Raw genomic sequence first — 15545 nt, 5'->3', positions numbered from 1 at the left:
AGTTTATATTTTAAAGTACACTTAATTTTACATTAAAATTAAAATTGAAAAATTGAAAACCTCTGGAATATAATCAAGAGGAAGATGGATGATCACAAGCCATCAAACCAATCTGAACTGATTACATTTTTAAAGTAATTTTGGATAAATAAAGTTATCCAAAAGCAGTGTGTAAGACTGGTGGAGAAGAACATGATGTGATTAAAAACCAGGGTCATTCCACCAAATATTGATTATTTCTGAACTCTTAAAACTCTATGAATATGAACTTGTTTCTTTTGCAATTTTGAGGTCTGAAAGCTCTGCATCTTTTTTTAACTATATTTCAGACATTTCTCATTTTATGCAAATAAATGCTTTACATGACAATATTTTTATTTGGAATTTGGGAGAAATTTTAGAGAATAAAACAACAATGTTCATTTTACTCAGACATAAACCTAAAAATAGCAAAATCAGAGGAACTGATTCAGAAACTAAAGTGGTCTCTTCATTTTTAACAGAGCTGTATAAATGTGTATATATATATATATGTATATGTATATATACATATATATATATATATATATATATATATATATATGTGTGTGTATTTCCATATTTTCAAGTATTTTTAATTGAAAATGTACTTTTAGTGTTCTTTTAATACTACTTTAATACTTTTAATGCTCTTAAGTATACTTCCTTTTCACAAGGGTTACCATATGTAAATATACAGATAAATATAACAAAACAGTAGGAAGTTAGCAACAGTTAAAATTTAGCATCAGTCATCTTATTTTTAAATAGAGTTTCACGGGTGTAATTTATTTTTTAGTATAACCACAGCTGTTCTGTGACTACAGAAGTTTGTTAGAGAACATTCGTGACCAAAGAGCATCATAAAAACCAAGGAAAACACATTAGACAGAGATAAAGTAAAAAAAAAGGATGTGTAGAAGTGTAAAACAAAGTTGTGTTGTAAAAAAATATAAGAAGCTTTGAACATCTCTCAGAGCACTGTTCAATGGAAGGAATACGGCAAAACAGCAAACCTACAAAGACATGTCCGTCCACCATGGTCACTCTGGAGAAACTGCAGAGATCCACAGCTCAGATTCGATAAACTCTTAGAAAGAAAGAAAGAAAGAAAGATTTGGAAAATCTATTTTTGCTCAGATGAGACAAAATTGGAACTTATTGCTCTAAATGCTCTTAAAAATAGCGAATACCATACATCACCCTGAACACACCATCCCCTTGAGACCTTCCAGCAAGACGATGACCCTAAACATACAGCCTGAGCTACAGAGCTACAGTGGAATGGTTTTGGTCAAAGAATATTCATGTGTTGGAATGGCCTAATCAGAGACTTAAAAGACGTAAATCCTGTTGAGTTTCTGTGGAGAGACATGAAATTTGCTGTGTTTGTGGATGTGCTTTCCATCCAACCTGACTGAGTTTAAGCTGTTTTGTAAAGAAGAATGAGGCAAAAATCTCAGTCTCTAGATCAGGGGTGTCCAAACTTTTTTTGTTGGGGGCCAGAAGGAGAAATATATTTGAAGTCACGGGCTGAAGACTCTGTAATAAAACAAATAATGAAATATACCACTTTAAATAATACATTTTCCTGATTATTTTCATTTAAACACCATTTCACTTGATTACTGTCTTTATCTTTGACAGTGTTGTGTAAACTAAGATTTTTCAAATTGATGTTTAATTTCATGATGTCTCTTAATATTAAACTCCTTAATAACGGCAACTTTTAGACTCTTTGGCCTGTTTTTCTGCGCTATAATTGCGCACTCTCTCCGCTTTTAGACTCTTTGGCCCATTTTTCTGCTTTAGAACTTAGCACTCTCTCCGTTTTTAGACTCTTTGGCCCGTTTTTTTGCGCTACAAAAAAGCACCGTCTCCACTTTTCGACTCTTTGGCCCATTTTTCTTCTCTAAAACTGAGCACTCTCTTCGCTTTTAGACTCTTTGGCCGTTTTTTTTTCGCTAGAACTGAACACTTTCTCACCTTTTAGACTCTTTAGCTCGTTTTTCTGTGCTAGAACTGCACACTCTCTCCTCTTTTAGACTCTTTGGCCCGTTTTTCTGCGCTAGAACTGCGCACCCTCTCCGCTTTTAGACTCTTTGGCCAGTGTTTTTGTGCTACAACTGCACACTCTCTCTGCTTTTAGACTCTTTGGCCCTTTTTCTGCTATAGAAATGCGCACTCTCTCCGCTTTTAGACTCTTTGGCCGTTTTTTTTTTCCCCTAGAATTGTGCACCCTCTCCGCTTTTAGACTCTTTGGCCTGTTTTTCTGTGCTACAACTGCACACTATCGCCGCTTTTAGACTCTTTGGACAGTTTCTAACACCTAGCGTTGAAACTTTGAATCTCACATTATAAAAACCTGTTTAACAGCGGGCCAACTTTCATTCTATTTCTAAAATACCTCGCAGGCCGCTCCAAAAAAGGAAACGGGCTGCAAATGGCCCCGTGGGCTGTAGTTTGGACACCCCTGCTCTAGATGATTAAAGCTGGTCGAGACAAACCCCAGAAGAATTGCAGCTGTAATTGCACTAAAGGTGGTCCAACAAATATTTGACTACTTGGCCTGGCTTGGTTGCAATTATTTTTTTTGTTATATTAATAAGTTAAATAAATAGATGTGCTAATATGTGTGTATATGTGTGTATATGTGTGTGTGTACTCAGGTTAACCACTGGTGTGAGAGTGGAGTGTATCTAATGGCGTCTCAGGCTGTGGATAAGTGCCAGTCTCAGGAGGGTGCGGAGGCGGCACTGCAGGACATCCAGAAGTACATGGATTCAGCCAGGGAGCAGCAGCTCAGTCAGCTAAAAGACCTGTACAACCAGCACGAGATCATCCTGTCTGATCACATAAAGGTCTGTAACCTTCTTTAGGTATTTCTATAAGAATTTTTGGATCTAGAGTTGATAGAGCTGCTGATAATAAGGTTCCACGAGTTTGATGTTAATGAATGGTGGTACATTTTAGTATTGTAAGACACGATATTCTGAGAGTATCATAGGAATCATCTGTTCTTATACAACACTGATCATCTGGACGCTACAGTAAAAGAGAGTAATCATGTCACAGTAATTAAATTACAGACTTATCGTACAATAAATGGACATATTTTTTGCATGTTTGTATAAAATAAAATGCCAGGCTTTGCAACAGTTTCTTCCCACAGGCAATCAGACTCCTCAACACACAAAGACTGAACTAAAACATGACACACACAGACACACACTCAACACAGACACACACACACAAACTCTACCCACAGAGACTAAACTGACCCCCCCTTCCCACACTCAACACACACACACGCACACACACACACACACACACACACACAAACACACACAGGCTGAACTGATCCACACAGACACACACACACACACACACACATACACACACTCAACACACAGAGACTGAACTGAACCCCTTCTCATGAAACACACAGAAACACTCTCAAAACGCACACACTCAACACAAACACACACACACACACACACTCAACAAAGAGTAACTGAACAGAAACCCCTCCACACACACACACACACACACACACACACACACTCAACACACACATACTCAACACAGACACACACACACTCAACACACAGAAAATGAACTGAACCCTCCTCCACACACACACACACACACGCACACACACTCAACAAACAGAGACTGAACTGAACCCCCCTCCACACACACACACACACAGACACAGGCTGAATTGAACCCCCTTCCCCCCTCACAGACACACACACACACACACACACAACACACACAGACTAAACTGCCCCCCACCCCAATCCCCCCCCACCCCTCCACAAACACACACCCTTAACACAGGCTGAACTGAACCCCCATCCACACACACACACACACACACACACACACTCAACACAGGCTGAACTAAACCCCTTCTCATGAAACACCCAGACACACACTCAAAACGCACACACGCAACACACACACACATATACTCAACACACAGTGGCTGAACTGAACCCCCCTTCCCCCTAACAGACACACACTTATACTCAACACACAGAGACTGAACTGAACCCATTCTCATGAAACACACAGACACGCACTCAACACGCACTCAACACACACACACACACACACTTATCTTTGGGTCTACTTCTCTTTGTCAGGCAGGTGTTTTTTAATGATTTAATGATTGAGAACAGGTGTGAACAGTAAGCAGTTCTGGGTGAGGATAGAGAAATGAAACTCAGTTGTGATAAACTACAGTAAAGTTAAGTTTTAACTGGAGGGGCAAACACTTTTTCACACAGGCCCATGTTGGCAAACATGCAAAAAAAAAAAAAGAATGCATAAAGAGGAAACACTTACCACTGTATGCAGTACTTTTATTTTCACTCACAGAAAGAAAAGTGTGCGGGTTTTGTGGGTTAGCAGCACCAGCTCGCTCTCAGATCTGCATTCGTTTGCACTCTACTTGCAAATTATTATAATCCTTTCTGTGAAAGAGAATCAGAATTCTTTGTTTGTTAAAAAAAAACATTCTTAAACATTTCTGGTTGGCTGAACGTCTGCATCAGACATGCAGGGCTGTTTATTTAGCTAAATGCAGTATCTCACAAAAGTGAGTACACGTCTTATGTTGTTGAAAATATTTTATTTTATCTTTTAATGGGATAAATCTGAAGATATGACACTTTATCACGATGTTAAGTAGCCAGTGTACAGCTACAGTATAACAGTGTACATTTTTTACACTGTGCTTTTCAAAAAAACTTTAAAATGAACAGCTGTTAATGTCTAAACCACTGGAAACAAAAGTGAGAACAAACCAAAATGACCAAATTGTGCCCAAAATGTCTATAATTTGTGTGGCCACCATTATGTTGCAGCACTACTTTAACTCATTTGGGCATGGAGATCACTACTGGAATCTCTTTAAGCTGGTGAATGGTGGAGAAAAAAATATACACTTAATTGTACTTAAAACATTTTCAGAAATGTCTAAGTATGCTGTAAATATACTAAAAGATTTATGTACTTACTTAAAATATATTAAAAAAGTCCAATATAGTGTATTTAAAAAATAGACTACTATGAAGTACACTTTTATTTTAATGTAATTCTGTATACTTCTAAAATACTAATTTACAAATATACTTTTGTACATGTCTTGCAAAGTATGTTAAAAGCAGCTGTTACAGTAGTTTACTTAAAGTACAATGTATCATGTAACTTTTTAGAAAGTAAGTTAAATTACTAATACTAATAAAAACACGCTAAAAATTGTAGTACAGTATATTAAAATATATTTTTATACCGAACGATGTATACTAGAAGTGTGCTACTTACAAAAGACAGGAACAAAAAGCATATATGAACTCTAATGTAAATAGATCACATTTATTTAACATACATCCTTAATACATTCCTGATACACCTGGTCTATAATAATAGTGACACAGTTGTAATACTCTACTCATTAAATGTATTATAATTTTACTGTGAACATATTTAAATATGGGGTTACATACTGTACATGAAGTAGTATGTTTCAATGTTACTTAAGTATATTTAAAATAGTACTATTTGTATATATAATTAAAGTATAATAAGTATATATTTTTTTTAAATATACTGATTAATAATGAGGCTACAAGTACATTTCAGTGCACTATAGCATAATAATGCTTAGTATACTTTAATCTACTTTTTTTCCACAAGGGAAATATAGATTTTTTTTTTGTTATCCCATTATACATTATAATACATTATAATGATACAGTATTATCCCATGAAACATACTGTATCTTTCAAATACATGAGAAAGCGATCTAAGAATATAGTGGTGTGATATAATAACCCTTTGATTTTCATGTTTTACAGGATTCCGAATTCTAGTCTTATTTTTCAACGTTATCACTGAAAACATACATAAATAATACAGTTAACAATGTTCTACAAGACTTTTGTGGTATCATTTGATAACTATTTGCTTATATATGCTTATTTTATAGGCCTCCAAACATTTCTAAAATGTTTTACTTCTCCACAGATAGGTAGTTGTAATTCTGTAATTCTGGTGTGTATTTGTTGAATAAGCTGGTTAAATTATGTTTATTTAGCTGTAAAACTAGTTTTTGTTCCATTTTCAGTCTCTGCAGAAGAAACCTCTGCTGTTCACCAGGCTAAAACACCATTAAGATTATTGAGATTTACAGATTAATTTTCCCTTCTAAAATTCCCTTCTGAGTGGTCCAGCAGTCTAAAGCGCTGCCACTATGAGCGGGAGGTCGCAGGTTCGAATCCCAGTCATGCAGCTTTGCCATCAAGCTGCCGGCGCTCAAAGGGAGTATTTGGGTAGATGGGTACAATTGGGTAGATGGCGCTCTTTCTTCCCACATCACTCCTAGGGTGATGTCTGCAGCTCAGGGCATCTGTGAGCTGATGTATCAGAACCGAGCACCTGCACTTTCCTCCGACCGTTAGCGCTGTGATGCTGCTCAGCAATGCAAAAAAAAAAGAAGTGGTGGGGTGTTGGGGCATTACTAGTAATAGGGGGAGTTCTGAGGAGTGGGTTGGGTAATTGGCCATGTAAATTGGGGAGAAAATGGGAAAAAATGAGAAGATCTCATGTGGGGGCGGTCAGAGACAGTCAGAGAGCCAGTTGTGGCCTGCGGGGCGTACAATGCCCAGGTCTGCTTTAGAGTTTACTCAGAAAGGTGCAAAAAAAAAAAAAGAAAAAAAAAGAAAAAGAAAGTGGCAGGTCTGCGAACTAAAAACCCCCTTTTTCACAAATGAGGTGAACGGAAATTTGTCAGACTGAGCTAACAGGAAATATGCGCTGTATACAGTTGTGGTGAGCAGAAAGCATACGACCACAGTGAGTTTTTTTGTACTGACAGCTCAGTACAGTGGCCACAATCTTACAACACTGTACAGCTCAACACTGGAGAAACGCAGCCTGGTCTGAAGAATCACTGCAGAATTTCTGCTTAGGGACGCAGATGGTAGTGCCAACATTTAGGCCCGACAGCATGATCACAGGACGTACAGTGACATACAGTGATATAAAAATAATAGTTTGGGCACCCTTTTTATGATTTTTCTTTATAAATCATTTATTGTTGTTGGGATCAGCGATTTCAGTTAAATATATCATATAGCAGATGAGCACAGTGATATTTGACAAGTGAAATTAAGTTTATAGGATTTACAGGAAGTTTTTCTCCTCTTTTCTCATCTTCTCTGAAGAGCGGCAACACGGGAGCCTCAAAACTCTCAAACTCTCAGATGATCTGAAAACAAAGATTGTTCAACATCATAATTTTTGGAGGAAGGAAATAAAAATCTCAAAATCTCAGAGATTTCAGCTGCAGTTTCCACTGTGAGGAACATAAAGAGGAAATGGAAGAACCACAGACACAGTTCTAGTTCTTGTTCTAAGACCTGAAGTGGAAGAACAAGAAAAATCTCAGATAATCAGAGGAGAAGGATGGTGAGAACAGTGAGAACAGTCATAGTCAACCCATCGACCTCCAGAGCTCCAAAGACTTCATCTACAACATCATCCTGCTGCAGATGGAGTCACTGTGCATCGTTCACTATTCACTATTCAGCTCACTTTACACAAGGAGAGGCTGTATGGGAGAGTAATGCAGAAGAAGCCTTTTCTGTGCACACGCCACAAACAGAGCCGCTTAAGGTATGCTAAAGCTAAAGCACATTTAAACAAGCCAGCTTTATTCAGGAATTAGGTTCTGTGGACTGATGAAGCTAAAATTTTCAAAGTTATTTGGAGAAAAAGAACACAGCATTCCAAGATAAACACTCTACTGCTCCCCACAGTAAAATCTGGTGGTGGTTCATCATGCTGTGGGGCTGAGTGATCAGTGCAGGTATTGGGAATCTTGTTAAAGTTGAGAATCGCATGGATTCCAGTCAAAATCAGCAGATTTTCAAGAACAATGTTAAAGAATCGTTAAGAAAGTTGAAGTTCAACAAGACAACGACCCTAAACACTCTAAACACTAAACTCTGATCAAAATCTACTAAAGCACTAAAGCATTCATGCAGAGGAACAAATACAACGTTCTGGAATAATCATTTTAGATCATCTCAGTCCCCAGACCTGAATATTATTGTAAATCTTTGGTGTGATTTAAAGCAGCTGTTCATGATCAGAAACCTGAATCAAACCTGACTGAACTGGAGATGATTTATAATGAAGAATGATCCAAAATACCTTCAACCAGAAGAACTTTAACCAGACTCTCATTGGAAGCTTTAGGAAGAGTTTAAAGGCTGTTTCTGTATTTCTGAAAAGGAGGATCTACTAAATATTGATGTAATTTTTCTGTTGGGGTGCGAATTGTTTAGTTTTGCACCTGCCTAGTTTAGTTTAAAGAATTATTGCACCCTTTCTGTAAATCCTATAAACTTGATTTCACTTCTCAAATATCACTGTGTTCATCTGATATATGATATAGTTTATTTGACTGAAATTGCTGATCTGAACAACCAATGACTTGTAATGGAAATTCCTGAAGATTATCAGTGGTGACCAAACTTTATCATATCACTGTATATGCTCATCCCCTGGAAAAACCCAGGGGATGAGGCCCAAGCTTTTACTATACAAAAAGCAAAATGAAACAATTTAAAGCTTATTTGTTGAATTAACATGATTTTTAAAAATATATCATGCATGAAAGAATGTAAAAAAAAATAAATAAATAAATTATTGTGGAATACTTTTTTTTTTTTTTACAGTTTTTCTGGATTGGTCACACACATTTTCTAAAAAAAAAACATGCCTCATATTCTCAGAACCCCACACACAAATCTTATAAACACGCACACAATGGGCAAAACCCTATAATTCCCCTGCAAAATGAAACTTTACATTCAAAACAGTGTTCCCTCTTCACTAGAAAGACTATTTTTAGTGTTCAGATGACACACACACAAACCATCATATGAACAGACAATCAAAAGAAGCAGTTGAACACTGATGTTCTCAGTGTAAAACACCATTCTCCTTTCATCATTTTTTGTTTAGTGTTACACAATTACTACGGACAATAAATACATAAGTGCGTTGTAAAATATTTAATACTAATGTTTTTATACTCTGAACACACAAATACACAGTAAAAATATATTTAATTTTTCCAACACAAACAATGTACACATAGTACAATGCAACCAACACAAATATGCAGTGATTTACATACAAAACAACAGAAGAATTTATTTAATAAAGTTAATTTATTGTATAAAGTTACAGTAAACAAAAAAACTACGCTGCATCCTGTCTTCTGTTTCGCTCTGCTAAAACTTTGATTGCTGATTGTAAACCTGTGTGATCACTGCCCATGTGACCAGCCAGCGTGCATCGTAGGGAAATTCACTTTAGAGTTTTGAATATCAGTGTGTTTCTCGTGAAAACAAGAGATTTTATTCATGAAAATTGTGCCAAATGCAGAAACTTATGTTTGTAGTGTTTTGAAAAAGTGTGTTTTAGAACTGCAGTTTACAGTTTTTCCCAAATGTTTAAACGCATTTATGAAAATTTGGCTCAGTTTCTCAAAACTCTAAACACAAACTGAAAAAAGTATGAACTGCTTTGTTGAAACTCCACAAATCTCTAGCAAAACTGATTCATTCCACCAAAACAACACACACAGCTATTTATATACTTATCTCCTGCAGAGCATCAAATAAACACTGATGAGATAAATTCAGAGCACTATAATCAGAAGTATTTAGTTGTCAGTATGTTTTTGACTTCATGAGGCCATTGTACAAATTCATATACATACAAGTCCATGGAAATATGTTGAATTTCTGTTCTTTATATTTATTTGGTGCAGTGCAGGACCCCTCATATAGCATTTACAGAACTACATGTATATGTGAAACAAATGTAAGCCATTTGTACTGGATGTAGTTTGTTGCAAAACTGTAATTTTCACTTACAAAGAGAAAACAAAAATGTATTTATTATTTATGTATTTGAAGGTCAGTGACGTCATTCTTAGGTGACCAAGTTGTTGTAAATGATGCAGTTTGTGTTTAGTGATTTGTAAAGCTGTGATTTAGAATGATATTAGAATGAGAACATGTAGAATTGTGCTTAGAGTTTAACATGAGCTTCATGTTTTTGGATTTGTGTGCATAGTTCCTCTTTTTACCAGAACAGCAGTAGACAATGCAGAGAAAGGAAGAGCTGGAGGAAGAGTGAGAGAGAGGAAAAGGAAGAGGAAGGAAGAGTAAAAAGAAAAGAGAAGGAGAGAGATTATGAGCTGGAAAAAGAGGAAGAGGAAGGAAGTGTGAGAGGGGAAGCAAGAGTAATGTAGTCTGTAAATATATCTGCTGTGCACTAGTACTACTATACACCTCATGGTGCAACCTGGACACATCTTCAGTGATGTGCCCGGGGTCATGGGGTGTTTCGGGTCTCACATCAGACACCCTCACCCGGGTGACCCAGCCGGGGTTGATCAGGCCCCGACTTGTGTCCAGGTAGCGCACTACGCCACGCATCCCCCCTCTTCAACCAGAGCCAACGAGAAGCTTTCTCCGCAGCCTCCATGATGTTCTTTATGGCTCTTTTCCTATGCAGTCCACAGATCCCTAGGAGTCCGAGGACCCGATGTACAGACTGGCCTGCGAAGCCCCTGCAGCCCACTTCTATCGGCTCGCAGCGGGCTTTCCACCCATTGGTTTGACACTCAGCCACCAGGTCTGCATACTTGGCCTTCTTTCTAGCATTTGCCTCCTCCATTTGTTCTTCCCAGGGGACAGTTAGTTCTAGTAATAGCACCTGCTTGGTAGCCCCAGATATCAAGACCATATCTGGCCAGAGTGTTGTTGTTGCAATGATGTCTGGGAACCTCAACTGTCTTCCAAGGTCGACCAGTAGTTGCCAGTCCCTGGCTGTTGCAAGCAGGCCCCCCTGGGTCTTCTTCGGGGGCTGAGGCTTCTCACCTGCCCGAACGAAGTTGATGGTTCTTTTGGAGGGGCATTGGGACTGTTCTTGATGCCTGTGCAAATGGTGTCTGCTACTGACTGCAGAACCTGGTCGTGTCGCCACGGGTAACGACAGTCTCCCAAAGCTTTTGAGCAGCAGCTGAGGATGTGTTCTAAAGATCCCCTTTTCTGGCAAAGTTGGCACACCGGTGAGTCCACCAGGCCCCAGGTGAACAGGTTAGCAGGGCTCGGGAGGACATCATAGACTGACTGTACTAAGAACTTGAAATGGTGTGGTTCCACCTTCCACAGTTCTGTCCAGGTCATCTTACGGTCAGCTATATGCTCCCACTTGGTCCAGGCCCCCTGTTTGGACATGCCCACCATCCTGCTGATGCGCGCTTCCTCTACCTCAGCACGTACCTCCTCCTGGATAAGCTTCCGCTTCTCCTTTCCGCTGGCTTTGCTGTAGCTGGGTCTGGGACTGCTACCTAGCCCGGCATGGCCAGTAGCCACTGTGCCTACTAGGGTGCTGTGTCGCAACCTTGCCTCCGCACGCTCCACTGCCTCTTGAGCACGCCACTTTCGTCCTGTTCTGACCTCTATGCCTGCGGAGGAGACCTTGGTATCGGTGGAATCTCTGTAGAGCAGTACTTCTCTGGCTCGGGTGACCTTGAACTCCTCTGACAGACTGCTAAACGGGAGTTGCAGCTTGGTGTTGTGCCCAAAAAGTGCAATGCTGCTTAAGCTCCGTGGCAGGCCCAGCCACCTGCGCAAAAACTGGCTGATCTTCTGCTCAAAGCCCTCCACGGTGGTAATCGGGACTTCATAGACAAGCAGTGGCCAGAGGAGACGAGGCAGGATCCCATGTTGGTAGATCCAGGCCTTAAACTTGTCAGGGAGCCCAGACTTGTCTACAGAAAAGAGCCACTCCTTGAGGTCATCGCTGGTACTTTGGCGTGAGGCGGTATCCTTCAGGTCCCCAGTGAAGAGCTTGCCCAGGCTCTTTATTGGCTTTTCTGATACTGATGGAATCTGGGTGTCGCCCAGGGTAAATCGAAACTGGTCAGCCACTTTTCCCCTCCTCAAGACTAAGGATCTGGACTTTGCCGGCTTAAAGCTCATCCTAGCCCATGTCATGAGCCGTTCCAGTCCTCGAAGAAGCCACCTGCATCCTGGCACTGATGTTGTAGTTACCGTGAGATCATCCATAAATGCTCTGATTGGGGGTTGTCTGGTGCCAGATCTGGACAGTGGACCTCTGCACTCCACTTCTGCCGACTTCACAAGCATGTTCATGGCCAAAGCAAGCAGTGACACAGAAATTGTGCAGCCGGTGATGATACCCTTCTCCAGCCAATGCCACTCTGATGTTAAGGTCCCAGAGGATACTCTCAAACTAAAGTTGTTATAATAATCAAGTATGAGGCCTCGTATTTTCTCTGGGACATGATGTCTACTATACTGATCTTACACTCGACACTAAGGAGAGAGATTGTCCTGAACTGCTCGATATTGCTAGCATTCTCCTCTTTGGGGATCCAAACTCCCTCTGCATATGTCCACTGCTGAGGTACCTTCCCTCTCCTCCAGATGACTTTTTAGATCCTCCAAAGACGTTCCAAAAGCCTGGGGCAGTTTTTAAAGACCTTATATGGGACTCCACTAGGGCCTGGTGCTGAAGCTGTTCTCGCAGCTTTGATGACCTCTCTGACTTCCTTGAGGGTGGGTTCATAGGTGTTAAACAGAGTGCTTGGTTCAGGTGGACATATAAGAGCTGCACAATGGCCGAGGTCTTGCTCTCTCATGCTGTCACTGTAGGTGTTACTGAGGTAGTGGTGGATCTCTTCCTCGTGACATGAGAGCCCCCCACTGCATTTCTCTCCCAGCAACTTCTTTGTGAACCCGAATGGATTGGCAATGAAGGCACTACGTTTGCGGGCTCTCTCCTTGGCTCTCTTTCTGTGTCCCTCAACCCGGCGAAGCCTTGTTAGCTTTTCTCGTACCACATCTCTGAGTTCCATCAGCGCCGCCTTCTCCTGCTCACTTGCTGTCCTATACTGGCTCCTGAGTGTCCGTAGTTCTTTCCTGAGTTGGGCAATCTTTACTTCTCTTCGATTTGGAATAGGTGCTGCAGTCGTAATCTTGATGGCACATGTTTCCTTAATGCCAAATCTGTCTGATGCAAGGCTTATTATGAAGGTGCTCATTGTCCGAAGCCTTTGTTCCACATCTCCCTTGGCTGTTACTTCAAGGGCTGCATCCACATCTACATCGAACTGGCGCCACTCTGACTCCTTATTGGCAGCGGGCCACAAAATTCGACGATGTTCTGCTGGTCTGCTCTGGGGTATAGCTTGTGGTGCTTGGAGGTTCTTGGCACTGTGGGGTTTGTCCTGGCCTGGCTCCTCCTCCGTCTCACCATGTGCTGCATCAAGTACTGGCACTGTGCGTTGCACCACTAACTTCCTCATGCAGCCCATCTTGGTCTGGTGTATCTTCAGACCTGTTTTTGCAGACATTGCCAGTGAGAAGTGTGAGAGGGGAAGCAAGAGTAATGTAGTCTGTAAATATATCTGCTGTGCACTGACTTGTTTTCTGAAAAATAAAGATTTCAGCAGCATGTTTCTGTATCAGCTTACATCTGTGTTGCATATACATGTAGTACTGTAATGCTATATAGGGGGGGTCCTAATCTGCACCAAATAAATATAAAGAACAGAAAGCCAACATATTTCCCTGAACTTGTATGCATTTGAATTTGTACAGTGGCCTCATGAAAAAAGTCAAAAACATACTAACAACCAAATACTTCTGATTGGAGTTTCAACAAAGCAGTGAATAATTTTCAGTTTGTGTTTAGAGTTTTGAGAAATTGAGCCAAGTTTATAGAAATGTGTTTAAACATTTGGGAAAAACTGTGAAGCTTCTTAAAGATTAGAGTGTTTTTAATTATTCCCAACAGTGTGTAGTTGGCTACACCATAATCTGGTAATATGAATGAAGTGTGTGTTATTTGGTGCAAAAGTGTGAGTTTGATCATGCTGTATGTAATTTTGGTTGCAGTGTGTCATTTTGCAGCAGATATGAGGTGATTTGCAGTTTGGGTTTGTGGTTTAGTGAATGGTGTTAAGAATGTATAAGCAATTGGAAAAAAAAAACTGTAAAAGTTAGTATTAAAATAAAATGTGTATCCCACTGTAATTCAACATTAATCTGTAATCTGTGTGTGATCTGTGTGTGCAGATTAACGTGCAGAGCGCTTTAAAGAGGCTGGATGAAGTTCAAGAGATGTTTGAGAAGAGGCACATCAGCCTAAAGAGGCTTTCAGCTAAGCAGAGCAGACCTGTGCAGCCTGTGGCTCCACGACCTGAATCTTCACCCAAGCGTCCTTCACCCAAAACCCCACGACCTTCCGGCCCAGGTTAGTAAACGGAGCAGCTTTCACTGGAAACAGAATCTGTTTCACAGTGTCTGACCACAAACTGAAACACATGTAACATCTATCTGCTTAGTGCAGTTACAACAACAGACATCTATTCAACTTTTACTACTGCTACCTTTTCATTTTTTTTGTTAAAATGGATATTTTTTGTAATTATCATTAAAAAAACCCGAGTAAATAATAATAAAAAACTATTTTAAATGATAATTCAAACCAATCTACCTTTTTTGGAGGACAAAAGATCTCAAAAAGCAACACATTATGACATCTATCAGTGTGAAAAGGTTACAAAGTCATTTCTAAAGCTTTGAGACTCCAGAGAACCACAGTGATTCACTATTATTATTCCCTAATGGAGTAAACACGAAATACTGGTGAACCTTCTCAGGAGTAACCGGCTGACCGACTGAAATTACTCCAAAAGGGCATGAACAACTCATCCAGGAGATGGATCCAAAAGAACCCAGAACAACATTTAAAGAACTGCAGGTCTCAAAAACAACACAACCACCCGTCTCACATTTGCCAACTAACATCTTGATGATCTCCAGAACTTTGGGTAAATATTCTTTACAGGACTGACGAGACAAAAGTGGAACGTTTTGAACTTCTTACATCTGGTGTAAAACTATATATATATAAAAAAAAAACATCATTTCAGAAAAAAAGATCATCACACTGAACGTAGTAAAACATGGTGGTGGTAGTATGTGTGATGGTCTGAGGCTGCTGGACAACTTTAAGCTGTAATAGATGGATAGATCTGTTCCTTAGTGACCTCAATCTCAGGAGTACTTGGGTTCTGCAGCAGGACAATGACCCAAAGCACACCTTCAAGGTTTTGGAGGGTCTAGTTAAAGTCTGATTGAGATGCTGTGGATGATCTTAAACAGGACGTTTTATGCTGTCTGAATTATCCTTCAATGTGTCTGAATTAAAACTGTAATTCTGTAAAGAAGAGTGGAACAAAATTCCTCCACAGAGATGTGAAAGACTCGTTGCCATTTATCAGTAAAGCTTGATTGCAGTTATTAGTGCAGTTATTAGATGGGGAAATACTTTTTTACACAGGGCTAGATTGGTTTGAATAGATTTTTTTTCTATTAAATTATTATTCATTTTTACT

At 39.7% G+C, this 15545-nt stretch overlaps 2 protein-coding genes across 12 annotated transcripts in view; one reads left to right on the top strand and one right to left on the bottom strand.

Annotated features, from left to right (window-relative positions):
- Window positions 1-15545, top strand: part of mcf2l2 (MCF.2 cell line derived transforming sequence-like 2) — a 177962-nt gene that overhangs the window by 79351 nt on the left and 83066 nt on the right. For all 11 annotated transcript variants that reach the window (XM_049465736.1, XM_049465741.1, XM_049465742.1 and 8 more), the window contains exons 12-13: window positions 2688-2879; window positions 14221-14398. In XM_049465736.1, the coding sequence (XP_049321693.1) occupies window positions 2688-2879; window positions 14221-14398 (370 nt within the window). The remainder of the gene's footprint in view (window positions 1-2687; window positions 2880-14220; window positions 14399-15545) is intronic.
- Window positions 1-15545, bottom strand: part of ncbp2 (nuclear cap binding protein subunit 2) — a 231614-nt gene that overhangs the window by 138952 nt on the left and 77117 nt on the right. The window lies entirely within an intron of this gene.

This window comes from Astyanax mexicanus, chromosome 16 (genome assembly GCF_023375975.1).
Source record: "Astyanax mexicanus isolate ESR-SI-001 chromosome 16, AstMex3_surface, whole genome shotgun sequence".
Taxonomy (NCBI): Eukaryota; Metazoa; Chordata; class Actinopteri; order Characiformes; family Acestrorhamphidae; genus Astyanax; species Astyanax mexicanus.
The sequence above is the reverse complement of the archived record's forward strand: the minus strand, read 5'-3'. Positions and strand labels throughout refer to the sequence as shown.